This window comes from Mastigoproctus giganteus, chromosome 12, assembly GCF_048544385.1.
Source record: "Mastigoproctus giganteus isolate SK-2022 chromosome 12, ASM4854438v1, whole genome shotgun sequence".
Classification (NCBI taxonomy): Eukaryota; Metazoa; Arthropoda; class Arachnida; order Uropygi; family Thelyphonidae; genus Mastigoproctus; species Mastigoproctus giganteus.
The window spans coordinates 5480267-5499733 of record NC_143586.1 but is presented as its reverse complement, the minus strand read 5'-3'; the positions used below and the strand labels follow the sequence as shown (position 1 = coordinate 5499733).

Here is a 19467-nt window from a genome sequence, read left to right as displayed (position 1 = left end):
ATAAATTTGACGAATTTGAGGTGTTGATCAAAACATCAACAGCAGACATTGTTGGGCTATCAGAGATGTGGTGTTACAAAGATATAAGGAATGCAAAAATGGAATTTGGGAAGACAATGTGTACAGGAAGGATAGACAGGGAGGAGGAGGGGTTATGCTATTAGTTAAGAAACACAAAATCCAAAGAAGTACAGCCAGTCGACATGGGTGGACAGAGCAGTGTCAAGTCAGTTTGGTGTATGGTATACCAAGTATAATAAACAACTGTACAGAGAAAGAGACTAGGCCAGTAAATCAAAGTGTCTTATAATGGGAGATTTTAATTTCCCAGATATTGACTGGAATTTGTGGGTTGATCACTCACACGCTAGCAAGACTTTTGGGGATTTATTGGATGACTGTCTTTTATAGCAGCATGATTTTCTCTGTAAAAGATAATCATAACGTGATTTAGGAGGCAACAATCATAAGATTTAGAGGGAGTAATACTCTTGGTTTGAATATCAAGAGTGATTCTTCGTGCATTAAGAATCTGCAGATAAGGAAACTGCAAGGTGGCATTGATCACATGTTTGCTGAAGTGGAATTTACTAAAAGAGGTAATTACCACGGGGTAAAGGGAAGGGTTTTTGCTTTCGTATAGGTGACTACGGTCGTCTAAGACAGTATTTAAATTCTATATGATGGGACCAACTTATGATGTTACCAACAGGAAATTCAAAGAGGGAAGCATTCAAAGAATCTTGGAAGCTACTAAGCTTTTCATACCAACTAAGAAATATTGTTCAAGGTTTAGGGCTAAATGGATGTCAAATAAACTAATGAGACATGTGGCAGAGAAGAAAAATGCATGGGATACAGATAAATTAACAGGTGGCATGGAAGCCTATGATAGATATAAGTTGGTCTGTAACCAAGTCACAAAGGAGGTTAGGCAGGCAAAGCCAGTTTATGAAAATCTTTGGCAAAGGATCCAAAGAAAAACAACAGTAAAGAGTTCTTTACTTATGGAAACTCTAAAGAAGGAAGGGGATGAATCAGATTTGTCCACTTGATATCAATGGTTCAACTGTTGATGAATGATTCTGCTCAGGCAGCTAACAAAGTAAATGAGTATTTTGCATCTACATTCACACATGAGAAGTTATTCATGGAGGAGAATACCAGAGGTGAATTCAACTGTGCCAGGGAGCTAGATGATTTTTTAATAAATGAAAGCAAAGTGGAGGAGAAATTGTTGAATATAAACATAAGGCACCTGGGGTGGATGGGATCTATCCAGTTATGGAGGGGGATACCCATTGACTGGAGATGTGCAAAAAAAAAAGGTAAACTGCAGCCATTATCAACCCACTGCAGGATGGAAGCCTCCTCAACAATTCATGCTGAGGGAAATGGAAAATAATCTGCCACACTGATCCAGTGCGGGTTGGCAGATCGACCATATTTAGCAGTCAGGGACTTGAACCCCAGTCTACTCAAAGAGCATGTGCTACTGCACTCCTGCATTGACCACTCGGCTATGGAGATGTGCAAATGTGACCCCAATTCACAAAGGAGGATCAAAGGTTGACAAGTAATTACAGGCCTGTTAGTTTAACTTCTATTCCAGGGAAATCAATGGAGACACTGGTTAAGGAAGCACTGCAGAATCATCTAGACAAGACTTCAGCTATAGCTCTGACACAGCATGGGTTTAAGGGGAAGTCTTGTCTGACCAATTTGATTGGATACTATGATGTCGTCACAAAGGAACTGGATGCAAAGAATAATTTTGAAACCATATATTTGGATCTTAGAAAGGCTTTTGATACTATTGCACATGGAAAGACTGCTGCACAAATTAGAGCAGTGTGGCATGAAGGTAAATTGCTGCTAGGGATAAAGGGATGGTTGAGTGAGAGAAGGTAGAGTGGTAATCAATGGACACTGCTCTTCGTGGAACTAATGTAATTAGTGGAGTCCCCCAGTGTTTGGCCCATTTTTGTTTTCTGTATTTATTAATGATATTGATGATGGTATAACAGGCTTAATGTCTAAGTTTGCAGACGATACGAAGGTCAGCAGGGTTGTTAATGACAGTACAGTGCTGCAACAGAAACAACAAAAACTAGAAAAGTTGAGCAGATGGGCTGAGAGGTGGCAACCAAAGTTTAACATTGACAAATGTAAAGTACTGTATAGGGGAAGCAGTAATCCCAGAGTAATGTATCAACTGTGTGGTACTAAATTGACAGTGGTAGAGAATGAAAAGGACCTTTGGGTAATTGCGCAGTCAGATATGAAGTTTTCTAAGCAGTGCAAACAGTCTGCAAGAGTAGCTCACAGTGTCTTGTCAATGATATACAGGAATTTTTCTAGGAGGGATAAGGAAGTGATTATCCCCTTGTATAAGCCAATGTTCTTATACAAGGGCATTGGCTTATACAAGTCTATATCCTTCTTAAAATAAGTCATTTTAAGAAGGATGTAGAGCTGCTGTAACGAGTACAGGGAAGGTTAGTACAAGATTAGTGAATGGAACAAAGGGTTTCTCTTAAAAAGAAAGGCTTAAGTTTTGCAAATTACGATGTTAGGAGACTAGGCACTGGCGAGGAGATCTAATTGAGGTGTATAAAGCCTTGAGTGGTTTGAGCATGCTTGATGCTGATGGGATTCTTCTTGCTCAGAATAATTGCCTGAAAAATGTCTGTATGTCTCTACTAATGCATTAGTAGAGACATACAATGCAAGAAAGCAAGCTTAAGCCGCATCAGCCAAAAAAAATTTTTTTTTTCATCCCTCTATTTGTTCTAAATGCCTGTCCAGCTCAACCTTAAATTTATTTAGGCTATCAACTTCCACAGAAAAAGATGGAAGTCTGTTCCACCAATCAACTATCCGCTGGCTAAAGGCAAATTTCCGCACATCTATTCTACAACTGTCTTTCCCCTATTTGAATCTATGTCTCCTCAGGTTTTTAATCTGAGCAAGAGGAAGAATCCCATCAGCATTCAGCTTGCTCATCCCATTCAAGGCCTTATACACCTCAATCAGATCACCTCGCAAGGTGCCTACTCTCCAGGCACCGCAATTTGCAGAACTTAAGCCTTTCTTGATAAGAGCGCCCCTTTGTTTTCCCTTCAATAAATTTGTTGCCCTTCTTTGTACTTGTTCTAACAACTCTACATCCTTCCTAAAATGAGGCCTCCAGATCTGTACACAGTACACTAGGTTTGGCCTGACCATTCCCTTGTATAACGCGATAATCACCTCCCCGTCCCTGCTAGCGAAATTCCTATATATTATTGCCAAGACTTCATATCCTGCCCTGGCAGCCTATCTGCACTGCTCAGCGAACTTCATATTTGACTGCACAATTACTGCCAGGTCTTTTTCACTTTCCACTTCCCTGAGTAGTAACACACAGTTGGTACATTTCTCTTGGGTTATTGCTACCCACATGCAGTACTTTGCATTTGTATATGTTAAACTTCAGTTGCCACTTGTCAACCCATTTGCCCAACTTATCTAGATCCAGTTGGAGTAGCATACTGTCGTTAACAACCTTGCCAACGTTTGTATCATCTGCAAACTTGGACATCATTAAGCCTGATATACCTTCATCAATATCACTGATATAATATACAAAACAAAAATGGACCCAGCACCATACCGTGGGGAACTCCACTAATAACATTTGTCCACAAAGAGCAGTGTCCATTGATTACCTCTGTGATCTCCCACTCAACCATCCCTTTATTCATTGTAGAAACTTATTATTAATGCCATATCTCGCCAATTTGTACAGCAGTCTTCCATGTGCAACGGTATCCAAAGCTTTCCTGAAATCCAAGTATTTGACATCAAAATTATTTTGGGACAAGACTTACCTTTAACAAACCCATGCTGTGTCTTAATTATTACTGAAGTCTTGTCTAGATGATCCTGCAATGCTTCTTTAACCAATGATTCCATTATTTCCCCCCCCCCCCCCCCAAACACAAATTACACTAATAGGTCTATGGTTACTTGTGTCACCTTTTGATGTTGTTTGTTATTTGGTTTTTAGGAGTAGCAACTAAAGCCATATTGCTCCGGGGACATGCGGTGGTCATTCCCTGACCTTTCCACATCCTCCATATTTGGTGGTCATTCCCTGACCTTTCCGCATCCTCTGTATTTGGTGGTCATTCCCTGACATTTCCGCATCCTCCATATTTGGTGGTCACGGGCTCGAACCCCAGACTAATCAAGAAGCCCGTGCTACGCACTGCCGCTCCAGCCCACCTCGCTACGGAGGCGCCGTCACCTTTTGAACCCCCTTTGTGAATTGGTGATACATTTGTACATCTCCAGTCTGTCCATGGGGACTTTCCCTGAGTTCAAGGAATTATGACCAAGGGTTTGCTTACTTCCTTTGCTACCTTCTTTAATATAACTGGGTAGATCCCATCCACCCCAGGTGCCTTTTTTATGTTTACCTTCAACAATTTCTCCTTCACTTTCCTCTCAGTTATTACAAAATCATCTAGCTCACTGCCAGAGTTTAATTCACCTCTGGCATTCCCCTCCCTGAATTCACACCCTCTACATGTGTGAATGTAGATGCAAAATACTCATTTAGTTTGTTAACCACCTGAGCAGGATCATCAACAGTCAACCCATCTATGTTAAGTGGTCCAATCTGATTCATGCCTTTCCTTCTAGAGTTTACACGTAAAAAACTCTTTGCTGTTTTTCTTTGCATCCTTTGCCAAAGATTTCTCGTAATCTGCCTTCACCTGCCTAACCTTCTTTGTGACTTGGTTAGAGACTAGCTTATATCTGCCATAGGCTTCTGTGTCACCTGATACTTTATATGCATCCCATACATTTTTATTCTCTGCCACAAGCCTCATTAATTCATTTGAAATCCATTTAGGCCTAAACCTTGAACAGTATTTCTTAGTTGGAATGAAAAGCCTAGTAGCCTCCAAAATTAAGTCTCTTAAGGCTCTCATTTAGAATTCAATGTTGGCAACATCATCAGTTGATACCCCTGTACAGAATTTAACTGTCTGAGACCCCTGTAGTCACCTTTATGAAAGCAAAAGCCCTTCCCTTCAGCCCATCCTCTATCTGCAAATTCTTAATGCATGAATAATCACTGCTGATAATCAGATCAAGGGTACTACTCCCTCTGCTTGCCTCTTGAACTTGCTGCTGTAGAAAACAGTCATCCAATAAATCCAAAAAAGTATTGCTAGTGTGCGAGTGACCAACCCACCAGTTCCAGTCAATATCTGGAAAGTTAAAATCTCCCATTACAAGACATTCTGATTTACTGGCGCACTCTATTTCTTTGCACAATTTCTCATTATACTCATCAGATTCATTAGGCCTATAACACACACCTACTCTCATTTTTCCTTTCCCGGTGCTTATGTCATACCAAACAGATTCAACATTGCATTGTCCACCATCATCAATTGGATGCACTTCCTTAGATTTTATGTGTTTCTTAACTGACAGAATAACCCCTCCTCCTCCCTTCCTGTCCTGTCTATCCTTTTTGTACACATTGTACTCCTCAAATTCCAATGCTGCCCTGCTCATGTCTGTGTGACACAACGTTTCTGATATCCCAACAATACATGCCTTTGATGTCTTGACTAGCACTTCAAGCTCATCAAATTTATTAACTATACTCCTAGCATCGGTGTACATGCAAGTATATATGCACGTGTTTCTACTCTTAGTTACCCTAGCACAGCCCATGTATTTACTTGTTCCACTATGACTCCCAGAAATCCTGGAAAGCTCCATTGCCTTGCTTTCCAGGCTGCTGCATCATATGCCTTTATTAATGCTAATGTGAAGTATCTATTCAATTCATCAACATCAGCTGAGTTATCTGAGACTTCTCCAAATCCAGTACACAAGTGTCCATATAATTTGTTTTATTCTTTGTATTCACACAAATGAAAAACTCCTTGTTCCCATTCTTTGCTCTCTTAGCCATTGTTTTGTCATATTCAGCCTTGCCTGCCCTAACTTTTAAGGCAGCCAAGGCCGAGTATAAGAAAGATCACTGAATTTTGTTTTTGCCTCCATAATACAGGTACTTCTCGACTTTACGAGTTAGTTCATTCTTACCACGTGCTCGTAAAGCAAACTTCTAAAGCATAATGTTAAAAATAGGGGTTACGTTCTCAACAATGAACTTAGATAGCTAATTAGTTTATGTTTAAACAATGACTGATTTATCCAAAGAAATTAAAACGTAGCCTGTAAAATCAAGCAAATTATAATAATAAATTATTTATGACTTACAAATTTTAAAGAATATTTATTCTTCATCATCGACTAAATGCACACTCATTGATCACTTATTATTGGCTCGGCACTCGTTGGTTTGTTACACAAGTAGTCTTCCTCAGAAATGTTTCAAGAGGCATTTGTTTCCAAGATAATCTTCTCTTTTCTTTATAAATTTCAATAGATTCATAAGCATTTTTTAACAGAACGCACAAATTGCAACTAACACGATTTGCGCAGAGTAACAAGTTTGCGAAGCTTAAAAAAAAAAGGAATGAAGAGAAGATTCTGAAAATTTATTAAATTTATTTGTTTTTTATACGATTGAAGATTTCAGTAAAGGGAAACACATTTCACCATAATAACACAAAAAAACCACACAATTTCAGCTATCGGTATTTTCACAAATGCAATAACATCGAGTTTACTACCTGTTTGTAATTGCTTGCAGTAACAGAAAAGCCCAATAAACTGGAAAGGGCAAATTGTTTTTCTTTTATGGTTATTACCTCCAGAAATGTGCTTTAGAAAAATGTCACAAAGGCGTTCAAAACTGGTTCTTATAACAGAACATATGATAACGATGAAAGTGCAGTGAATTTTAGTAATTTTAATTGGTAACTAATACAATTTGCACTATAAAAACCAACCTTTTAGAGAGAGATATAGCGAAAATTTCAACTTCCAAGGTCATGGAATGAATTACCAAAAAACAATGTTATTGGGTTCACATTATATTTTCACAATACAATGGTATCTCTGGAACGGATTAATATCGTAAAGCTGGGTACATTGTATTGTATAGCTACGCGCATGGTTTGAAATGTATTTATGAATGTTTAACATTCATTTTTTGCAATTAATGTTCATATTTTCGATTTTGTTGATACTTGATACTTTGAAAAAAAAAACAAATAAATAAATAAATGAATAAATTAATAACAAATCAGGAAGTCACTACTGAGGACACCCATAACCCAGGTGAGGAAGCACGTCGATGACGGGAGGCCTGAGGACAGCACCAGGCACATACACTCAGTCGCTCTCTCTCTCAAATACACCCAGTTGATTTCAAGCATCTGTTGCATGTGGTGTATTAATTAAAATTCTACTGAAATATGCACAAAATGTTTAGTAAAAGGAAAATGCCTTCATCTACATATGCACCAGCTAAGAAGTCAAGGAAAACTATTGATTCAGAGTGTAAAATGAAAATTATCCAGCAGTATGAAGGTGGAAAGAAAGTGAATACGATAGCACATGACTTGAAGTTATCACATTCCATGGTATCGACGATACTTAAGGACAAAGAAAGAATTCAGGAAGCCGTGAAAGGTTCTGCACCTATTAAGTCTACAATTTTAACCAAACAACGACAGGAACCCATCCATGAAATGGAGAAATTGTTGTTTATGTGGATGGAAGATTTAATACAAAAAAATACACCCATGAGCCTTCACACAGTGCAAGCAAAGGCTAGAAGTTTGTTTCAGAGTTTAAAATCACGTGCCGGAGACGATTACGCAGAAGATTTTCAGGCTAGTACTGGGTGGTTTAAGCATTTTAAAAAAAGATTTGCTTTGCATAATGTCTCTATAAATAAATATCTCCTACCTCAACCCAAGAACATGACGGTGCACAACCCAGCACAAACAAAGATTAAAAACTGATTTTGTAAATTTCATTTGTATTAATTTTTACATTAATTTTAGATTGTATTTTTGTGTTTACATTACATTATGTACAGTATTATTTTTCACATTATGTACAATATAATTATAGATTGTAGTTTTGTTTTTTTATAAACAGTATGAATAATAAACCAATTAAAATGTAGAGAATGTTTGAATTTAACCTCATAGAGAGAGATAGCCTAGGCGTAGAAATGAAGGTATGTACAGTATCGCTAAGTAAAAGATAAAAACATTACTGTATTTAAAATGAAAAATAAAAGATGATAAAAATTTAAAAGATTATAAAAATAAATTATAAAGATGATAAAAAGATTAGAAAGGTTAAAAAATACTGTTAATAAATATATGGCTGACATACGACCAGATCGACTTACGACCTGTCAGTCAGAACAGAAGTCAGTCATAAGTCGACGACCAACTGTACTTGGTGAACTTTGAAGCCTAGTGTAAAAATCCCCCCCCCCCATATTTCTCCTTCAACCCATGCACGGTACTAAGTACTATAGGTTTTGATACCTTTCGTGTTTGGGGTTTTCATAAAAAAAAAAAAAAAAAACTATTGATAAAATGTAAATTTCATTATAAATTTTACCATGGTTATGTGGAATCAATTTTTTTTTTTTTTTTTTGTACACATAAATTAAGTTGCTATTTATGGAAGAGATTAGCCACTTCAGGAAAGCTCCTGAAACTAACTAATTTGCTAAGCTAAAAGCCACAAAAATTTTATTTCATGGATCTATGTTTAAATTGAAAAATTCTAACATCATTCAAATTGGTGGTGGGGCGGGGGAATGTGGATCTATCTTTTATTTGGTTTTGCTTTATTTTAGTGCACAGTTGCATGTAATCTTTTCTTTCAAGCAGCTTCTGTGGTTAACCTCTTTTGATTTCTTTATGCACACACACACACGATTCAGTTCCACATCTGTAATCAAACACCTTTTTTGCATGCAAGCAAATTACATGGCAATAATATTACCAAAAAATAGACATTTTTTGGTAATATTATTGCTGTATATTAATAAGTATGAACAATAACATGAGCAATTTCTCCATGGTATAACTGCTACCGTTCTCATATTTACTATGTGTTAGTCATCTATTCACAAATGTCTGTCATAAGATTCTTAACATTTTAAATTAGAATTGTGAAAATTATTGCACAGTATTAATAAGAATAACTTACAAATAAATTTTCTTAATACTTAATCTTGTACAGATACTGTGAGCTTATTTAAATTGAAATGGGCATATTTTGGTCCACTCTACTTCAAATTGAAAAAAAAATTACAATGGAAAGAACAAAGAAATTTTTATACCAGTGTATACATATGATTTCACATATTTGCATTGGTAAAAGTAAATAAAAACTTATAAAAAAAACAAAAAAATAAATGATTCCTACAAGCAAAACTTACTTTTTTATTCCCATGATTATGAGTGAAGCATAAGGCTGCTGGATACTAAGGCACATACCTTCATCATACATTAACTGAATTTCTGTATCCTGTATTCGCTTAGTCTTCTGCTGATTGCATGAAGTGGAGTTTAATGGAGGTCTAGATTTTTCTATTTTTGTTTCAATGTACTAAAAAAAAAACAAAAATTAAATAAGCAAATTAGAAGAAATTAAAATATTTTCTACTAAATGCAAGAAGAAAATCTCAAAATTGGTTTTTAATGAAAGGTAGTTACCCCATATAATGGAATTATATACATTCAAATTATAATTGTATGGTGCATATGATTTTTTGTTAATGGAAATTTTATGCCTTTAAGCATCAGGAGTGCACAGACCTCCACATATAATGTCGTAAAATATGCCATTTATATAGATATTAACAAATTTCTGTCTTTTATATACAATTTTTAGAAGCAGTCCTATAAGCCTTCATGTGTGCTCTCCCTTCAGTGCCAGTGTTACAGTTCCTTCCATGTCCTCTTCAAAAATGGAGTGAACCCAAGTCTTGTGAGAGTTGTTTTAATCTGGGGAGACACACACAAAGTAATAATTTCATATGCCACTGGGGTACAAAGACTTCCTCAGGGGACACATTAAAACCTGATGCATACTGCTAGTTCAAACTGTGACATGCTGATATGCAATTGAAAAGAATACACCCTGACAATGACCACAAGCACTATGTACCCTAGCTTCATAAAATGATTGAGCATGCATGCCTAAACCAATCAGATGTTACATATATTTATAATATATATTTCTATCATGATGCAAATAATTATTCTGTTTATTTAAAAAACTTGTAGTAGCACTCACTTGTGTAGGCAACCAAAATTGATGGAATGAACTAAAAACATACCACATTCATGAGTTATATAGTCACCTCTTTAAGGTGACTATATACTTTTTAACACCTTCTCTTCGAGACCACTGTTCTCAGAAACAAGTTGAAAAGGTTTGTTTAGAGTAAACTGAGAGATTTTTTCCATTTATGTAAGGCATTCACACTTCCTCTGTTATCTTCTCAGTTGAGAGATGCCATGTAGCATCTTAAATTGTTATAGTCCCATATCCAGAAATTAAGATAGCTTTACCTTGAAGAATTCTATTGGGAAGCCAGAAGTTGATCAAACTCCAAAAGTGAGCTAAATGACTGTAATAACTAAGAGGAAAGTGGAAGGAAATTATTGAAGCTAAACATAAAAAAAGCACCTGGGATATCAGAATCTACCCAATTATATTAAGGGAGGCAGCAAAGGAGGTAAGCAAACCCTTAGCTATAATTATGAGCACATCTTTGGCTTCAGGGGAGGTCCCTGTGGACTGGAGATGTGTGAATGCCTCCACAATTCATAAGGAAAGGATCAAAGGGTGATATGACTAATTACAGACCTAGTAGCTTAAGGTTTGACTCCATTATTTTCCTCTTCCCAGGGAAAATAATGGAGTCACAGGTTAAATAAGGACCACACAGACAGAAATGCAATCAAAAGCAAAGAAAAACAGCAGAGTTCTTTACTTATGTAAACTTTAGAAGGAAGGAGATGAATCAGATTGGTCCACTTGATATCGATGGTTCAACTGTTGATGATCCTGCTCAGGTAGCTAACAAATTAAATGAATATTTTGCATCTACATTCACACATGAGGAATTATTCAGGTAGGGGAATGCCAGAGGTGTATTAAACTTTGGCAGTAAGCTAGATAATCTTGTAATAACTGAGAGTAAAGTGGAGGAGAAATTGTTGAAGATAAACATAAGAAAAGCACCTGGGGTGGATGGAATCTATCCAGTTATATTAAAGGAGGCAGCAAAGGAAGTAAGCAAACCTTTAGCCATAATTATGAGAGCTTCCTTGGACTCAGGGGAGGTACTCATGGACTGGAGATGTGCAAATGTGACCCCAATCCGCAAAGGAGGATCAAAGGGAGACAGGTAATTACAGACCTGTTAGTTTAACTACTGTAACAGGGAAATTAATGGAGAACTGGTTAGAGAAGCATTGCAGGATCATCTAGACAAGACTTCAGTTATAGATCGGACACAGCATGGGTTTGTTAAGGGAAAGTCTTGTCTGACCAATTTGATTGGAAACTATGATGTGGTCACAAAGGAACTGGATACAAAGAATAATTTTGATATCATACATTTGGATCTTAGAAAAGCTTTTGATACTGTTACACATGGAAGACTGCTGCACAAATGGGAGCAGTGTGGCATTGGAGGCAAATTGCTGCTATTTACCAAGATCATCAATGCAAAGATAAGATCATAAATCAGCTTTATCTTCAGATGAGCATGCTTGTTGTTGTTTGTTTGTTATTTGGTTTTTTAGGAGCATTAGCAACTAAAGCCATATTGCTCCGGGATATGCGGTGGTCATTCCCTGACCTTTCTGCATCCTCCGTATTTTGTGGTGACGGGCTCGAACCCCGGTCTAATCAAGAAGCGTGTGTTAAGCACTGCTGCTCCTTCCCACCTGGCTAAGGAAGATGAGCATACTAAGCTGTAAAAGAGATTTTCATAAGGGAGGGACAAGAGTGATAAAGTATTTGATCCATACAGGAATAATTTCATTGAAAGATAAGAGCAAGCATTTGGATCAGAGATTTAAAACAGTAGTCCAACCAAGGAAGTGAAACAGAAATCACACAGATCATACCATTTTGCATTCTTGTAATTTGAAAGATCCAAAGCAGCTGATCATTGAACACTTCATTGGAGAAGAGGTATCATTAAGTTGTATCCTGAGATGGACAGAAGAAAACTAACATTCATTATGTACTTCAGAGGATTGTTGGTGAGAAAAAGATCAAGAGTGTTAGGTGTGTGGCAAAGATTCTGATATACTTCTATATTAAGTGATACTAAGCTATATTAAGCTTAGGCCACCACTTGTAATACATATTACAAGTGGTGGCCTAAGCCATTTTTTCTTACAAAGTGTCGAGCAAAGCAAGTTTGTTAATTAGTGCACTGATATCACATTTATCATACTTTGTGGAGGCATTTTCATAAAATACACTCTTCCAATGGAGAAGTATATTACTGGGTACAGTAAGAAGTATATTACAGTTTTATTTGAAGTATTAGATATTCTAGTAAGTAAATAAACAATCTGTGAGGTCACTAGTAATAGTAAAAAGCCTTACCATCTTTACTAGATGGGGTTTATACAACTCCATCTTTTTTTTTTTTTTTTTTATGAAAACCCCAAACATGAGAAGTATTAGAACCTATAGTACTTAGTACCATGCATGGGTTTGAGGTTGAGAAGATGAAAGAAGATATTTGTTGACATTAAACTTCTGTAGACTGTAATTTTCAGGAAATACATATGAAGGTTGTTCAAGATTAAAAGTTGGTTCTGTGAGTTAAGTTGGACAATAAATGGATGTTGGCAGCACATGTTCGGACTGTTTTGAAAGAGAGCGGGAATTATAGAAGCCAATTCAGAAGAACAGTGCCCGTGGAAGTATCTGTAGAAAAGGCATGCAGCAGAAACACAATGTCTGAGACAGAGAGCAGAGACTATTAGAGATGAGTCATTAATTATCCTAACTGTCCTCTTCTGAATGGAATCTAGAAGCCTGAGAGAGGTTTTGGGGGGCACTGTCCCAGATGTGGGAACAATATTCCATGGTAGGACAGAATCCATCTAGTAGAGATGGTAAGATGAAGTCTAGTTTTAAAGAAAGAAAGTGAAAAACATGGAGTGAATAACAATTTCATATAGCCACACATTTTATTATTTAAAAACAATCATTTTATTCAGTGATAAGAAATAAAATGTTAAATAACTCATTTGGCATATACGCAATGGCTGAAAGCTGACATACAAAAGCTAGGCATACAATAGGTCTCAATATACTTGGAGTGAACAGTGCAAAACTCTGATGATGGATATGAAATATGGTTAGTGCTACTGACCAAACCAAACTACAGCATGGGACAGCTATATAATACTCCTAGTAATACTGGGAAAGTAGTAATGACTATGAATTATGCATAAGTTTGAATTGTGAAACCTCGAAAGAAATTTCCATCAATAACAAGATATCTAAAAGCTTATACAATGTAAATCATAATTTAAAAGTTAATTAACTGGGGATTCACTTACCACAGGAGGTTCACAGGGTATACATGGATCAACATCTGGCCACTCATCTCTGCTTTCATATTGTGTGTTTTCTTGAAATTCCCTGTTAGATGATGCATCATTCTCTTTCATTAAATCATTGAAATCAGCTTGTTCTTTTTCCTCAATGACCTGCCTTCCTGCAAAGTCCAGAGTAACTTTCTGTGATAACCTTGATGCATGTCTTTTGCCATGAAGCTCATCCTGTTTCTTCTGAAGACTTTTCCTTTCTTGCTTGGACATCCACTTGTTAGAATCAATGGAGAAATAGTCACTAGTATCATCAATAACTTGAGTACGTCGCTGTCTAACAAAATAAAACAACAAAAGGACCAAATCACATAACCGTAAGAGCAAAATTAAGTGAAAACTTTGAACTCATTATAAAGTTTAGCAAATTCAAAAAATTCAAACTCTTGTGACATGTTATTTCTAGCTTGCTGGTGATGCTAACATGTGCTACTCGACATTGATGTTATTTATAAGGAGTCAACATACTTGATGTTAGTTGCACTGCCATCAATGTATCAAGGCTGAGGTGCAAATCTGTAATTATTTTATTTGCACAGTAACAGTGAAACTGGCTGAAACATGCATGGGTCAATAATAAGTCTATGGTGAGTGAATAAATTCAAAAATGATACTGACAATGCTAAAGACTTCCTGCAACATGAACAAGTGAATTTCTTTATGATACTGAAGAACACTGCCATAGTAGGAAACTGTCACGTCACCACTGAACTAGATAGTTAAACTTATGAATATCAATTCAGTAGTGATGCAAAAGTTTGTCTATAAATCTGTTCATGATCACTGTGTTCATAACGGATATGAACCTTAATGAATTGAGGAGAAAATATAATGAAAACAATTAAAATTGCTAAATTAACAGCAGCTGGATGATACTAATAACTCTGTGGCAAGGAGAGCAGTGTCATCCAGGTTACTTATTTGAAATAGGAAGCAACTGAGTAGTAATTTTGATTATAGGGTATTCTCGTATATCCATGCATTCATTGAACCCTGAGCACCAGCTTGTAAGGTGGAGGAGAAAGAAAAGGTGAGGAATTACACTCTAACTGTTGTCTAGTGTTTGCAGAGAAGGTTCCTACAAGTCAGATGGAATAGGGATACATTTCAGCTTCATCATTTGAAATATACCCCATGCATCTGACTTGTAGGAACCATTGCCGCAAACACTAGACAACAGTCTTGAGTAGAATTCTTCACCCTTTCCACATCATCTTTGACATTTTTACTTTTCCGCAGCAGTATAAACTGACAGCAGAGTCACCTGGACTTTTTATAAAATGAGGTCGCATGATAATAACTTATGATATTGCATTATATGCATGCATTATTATAATTTACAGGCATAATTTTATTGTAGAATTAGCAGAAATCAATTTTCACAGGAGCTACAAAATAAAAAAGGCCTCTTTTGAAGGAAGTGTTGCTCTTTCAGATAATGGCACTAAGCATATACTTTTAGTTCTTTGAAGAAGTCCACAGCCAAAGAATAAATTCAATAATTTAACATAATGTAAATGCAGCTTATACACATACAGAAAACAAATTACTCTGATTTGAAATGGCTGAAGTTTGTTTATTTGGGTAAATTTTAATAAAATCCTAATTTGATTAGTAAACACATTATGTTAACCTGCAGTAGTCACGTGCAACCTGACAACCCCCTCTCCCTTTCACTATCTTCCTAAAGAAAGATAGTGAGTCTCTTCAGCCATTAGCTTTGAACATCAGCTTTATTTGAATACAGTATAAATAAAGTTTTATTTGGGCTGTTTTGGAAATAAAATATTATTGTTCACCTGGAATTACATGTGTAAAGCACCTGTCACTTCCTGTTTGTAATTATTTTTGTTTACTGCTTCGGTTTCAGCACAATGTTAAAAAATACATTCCTTAACTGTGGTTGATTCAATCTGTTACAGAAATTAGATACTCTTTGATTTATGTTTAACCCCTTCCTGGAACATTTTTTTTTTGAAAATGTGCCATAATGGATCGACTTTTTTTATTTTACAGATTATAAGTATGCATCATGTGAATACTCATTGTATAGTTTTTTTTATTAATTTTTTAGTAAAAAATACATGTGAGTAATTAACCCATTTGGGGTATCCCGAGTTATCTTGTGTATGCCAAAAAGAGTGCAAATTATACAGATTTTTTTTAATAAATTAGCGCTTGTGCTAAAAGAAAGGAACAGAAAAACACAAAAAAATGAAAACTTACCTTATTTCCTGAAAGACAAATTGAATTCCACAAAAAAAGCATTCCATAAAAAAAATGGCCTTTCATGAAAAACAAACAGCATTTCAAGAAAAACAATACCACACCAAATAATTTTACTTGGTGTGGTAGGTCTTGAAGCAAGGAGTGATGCAAAGGCCAATTTCACATGTTTCACACATGTACTGTGTCTCCTTTCGAATTTTCTTGCCATCTCTGTTTCACTTTTTGGAGCATACCCGAAAAGTTCTAGTTGGAAACTTCTTCTCAGTTGGTGGAATATCAATGGCCTGGTGAATAGCAAGTTGGCTGGGATGTTGAAGACAGTCTTCCCTTTCTAACTGGTGAAATTGTGGGTGATATTTCTTGATGATTTCATCAATCAGGTCCAATCTGAAATTCAAGGGTGAAAGAGCTTTTTGGCCATCTGAAATCGTGGCTTTATACAGTAGAAATGAATTCCACACAGCTAGAACACTTTCTTTACATGTGTAAAGAAAGTATTTTTTAATTCGTTTTCTGGGCAGAGGATAGTTTGCCAAATGCTGGTCAACTTTATCTACCTCCCATGGAAAAGTTATAGTCACAAACTACTTTGGGTCTCTTCACTACTCCTGTTCAAGTTTCTATTTCTTCCTGAGAAGGATTATGGAACGTAGATAACAACACTATATATTTTTTATCTTTCCAACATAAGGCCATGATTTCCCTCTTTGAAAAGCAGCAATCTCTTGCCTTTTCAGCTTTTCCTTCTTCAGCATTTTGGGCATTTCCTTTTTATTTAGTCTCACTGTACCATAAACGTCAATTTTCTTTGTGATGAGAATATCAGCTAATCAGGGACTGGTATAATAATTGTCAACTATGAGGCAATATCCTTTTCCAAACTTTATGAGAGTCAAAATCACTTACATAGACATTGGAAGACCAATAAAGCCTGGATCTATTTATGTGCCTTTTCCTACATACATTATGAAAGTCCAAACATAGCCACTTTCAGATTCACACAGCATATAATACTTTATGCCAAACCTCGAGCGCTTCATGTACTGCACCCAACTGAGTCTTCCTTTGTACAGCATCAAGCTTTCATCTATTGTTGTCTCTTTTAGGAACATAGAGACTTCTAGATTTATTTTCTAAGAAGCAATGCAATAGACATCATAAACCTTGTTTAGTTTTGGATTTGTGTGCATATTTGCATCATATGACTCATTATCTGAGAAATGAAGGTATTGTTTTATCTTTTTATAACGCCTAAGAGCCATTGTAGTTCCAAACACTGGTGCCTCAAGTAATGGCTTTTTTGACCAGTGCAAATTTATTTATTTATATATTCTTCAGGCTTTCTCACAGTACCTTGCAGCATTTTTCAGAGCAAAAAATATTCTCAATTCAAGCATACATCACTGGAGTCCAACTAGAATCACGAGCACCACTTTGTTCTGCAAGTTTATTATTCTCAGAGCACACTAGATTGATTAGTTCTTCATCAAAAAAGTCTATGGGAGTCATTTCGTATGTATTGCTTTCAATGCGCAAACCTGGCTGTGCAGCAAATGGAAATCTTGGAAGTGGCAAGGGGAGGTCTTCAGTGCAGTAAATTTTGCACCACTCTCTAGCATCTAAAACACTGATATCACCATCTTCTTCATCTGAATCAAAACCTAAAACAGATTCATCAGAAGTTTCCAATTCACTATATGAATCATCACTAATCTCTTCTTCTTCACTATTTATTATATAAATAAATTTAAACAATCAAGTGGAACGCACAAGCAATAATTGTGAACTAGCTAAATTCTGATACACGGCAGCTGCAAGTGGATAGGTGAGGTAAGTGTCGCTAATGGCCGGCAGTTGAAGAGGGTGCTGAAATATTTTTCGATATTGTTTTCTGATTGGTTAACACTTATAAGTATTCAGAATTTATTTTATTTTGATTACTGGCAGCACATAGGAACACGTGCTACTGTTCTGACACTGCTATACAATATAAGTAAAATGAAAGCCAGGCGTAATAAAATCCTGAGAAATCTCAGGATTTATCTGGCTAATGGAAAATTAGCCAGCTAAGTCCCCGAGAAAATAGGTTTCAGTCCTAAATTTGGAGGTATTATTGCTTGCTTTTATCCCGAGTTATTTCGTGTAGTTCCAAATAACTTTAAAACTAAAAACGTGATATCGCGGGATAATCCGTGAAGGGGTTAATTGCTATATAAAATGGGAGAATGCAGAGAGTGGTAATAAATGGACACGGCTCTACGTGGACTAATGTTATTAGTGGAATCACTCAGGGTTCGGTGATGGCTCATTGTTGTTTTGTGTATTTACTAATGATATCGATGAAGGTATATCAGGCTTAACATCCAAGTTTGAAGATGATACAAAAGTTGGCAGAGTTGTTAATGATAGTAAAGACAGCATGCCCTTCCCCATTTCTCCCATAATGCAGTATGACTGATGACTTTTGAGGTTATGATGAACATCATGGTGAGATCCAATCTTCCTTACATTTTGAGGGTACAGCTCTAAAATGGTGTTTGCAGGCCGGCCGCTAGTTAGTACACCAGACTGAACCTATAGGTAACTCTTTAGGAGGCTTCCAGATCAGCTAGTGTATAATCTTCCATCTGTTGGAAGAACAGACTTCCATCTGTTGTTGTGGAAGTTGATAGCTTAAATAAATTTAAGGCTGAGCTAGACAAACAATTGGAGTGACCGGATGGGTTAAATGGGAAGGGGTTTTTTTTTTTTTTTTTTTGGTTGATGCTCTATAAGCTTGCTTTTTTGCATCATATGCCTCAACTAATGCTAATCCTAAAATTGTGTTATTTGTCTCAATTATTATTATTGATGTAAAATGGTTTCTTGTTTTGACTATTATCACTTATCTGTTTATTCCTTTATTTATTTGACAAAATATTAATACTGCACAAGTATAAGTCTGAATTTCTGCACATGGAAAAAACTAATAGGTTTATGTTTATATTTTATGATTGTAATGTTTTTTTATTTTTAGCAGAATTAATGAAAGTTTGAAGTGAACACATAAAAGAAGAAAACATTTTTAAAATTTTCATTTAAAATAAATAAAAACCACATTTAACAAGTATTACAATTCATCAGTAAAAGATCAAGTATTGGGTACTTCAAACAAAATTAAGGAAAAAAAAAAATTTTTTTTCCAGAAATAAACAAATTTGGGCATCTATCAGCTGCTATTTATTATGATCGGGGACATGACCACTGCTGGATTAATTAAAAACCAATGTAACTAAATAGCATTTGGTGTAATTAAAAACCAATGTAATTAAATAGCATATGTATTAACACTAGTCATCATGAAATGTTATTTGTTCACAACAGTGTTTCTGTTAGGATAAAGATATACTGTGATTGCCATTCACAAATGTTATTCTAAGGAGGTGGTAAATTAATTTAATATTTAAAAATAACTAAATGCACAAGGCATAATATGTTAAGAGTTAAGAGTTTAATATCTATATAATATCGGTGTAGATTGGGTGGTGGTACTCACTGAGAATAAGTAACAATAGTCTTCTCTATTAGTGAAGCGTTACTTATTCGAGGTAGTGCAATATCATGGCAATTCGTTGTGAAGGAAGAGCACAAT

At 35.9% G+C, this 19467-nt stretch overlaps 1 protein-coding gene across 1 annotated transcript in view; it reads right to left on the bottom strand.

The window, feature by feature from the left end:
* LOC150076649 (activating signal cointegrator 1) overlaps positions 1–19467 on the bottom strand; it is a 71774-nt gene that overhangs the window by 18234 nt on the left and 34073 nt on the right. Inside the window, exons 6-7 of the mRNA XM_090385607.1 lie at positions 13560–13884; positions 9395–9564 (exon numbers count right to left, since the gene is read on the bottom strand). Of these exons, the coding sequence (XP_090241733.1) occupies positions 9395–9564; positions 13560–13884 (495 nt within the window). The remainder of the gene's footprint in view (positions 1–9394; positions 9565–13559; positions 13885–19467) is intronic.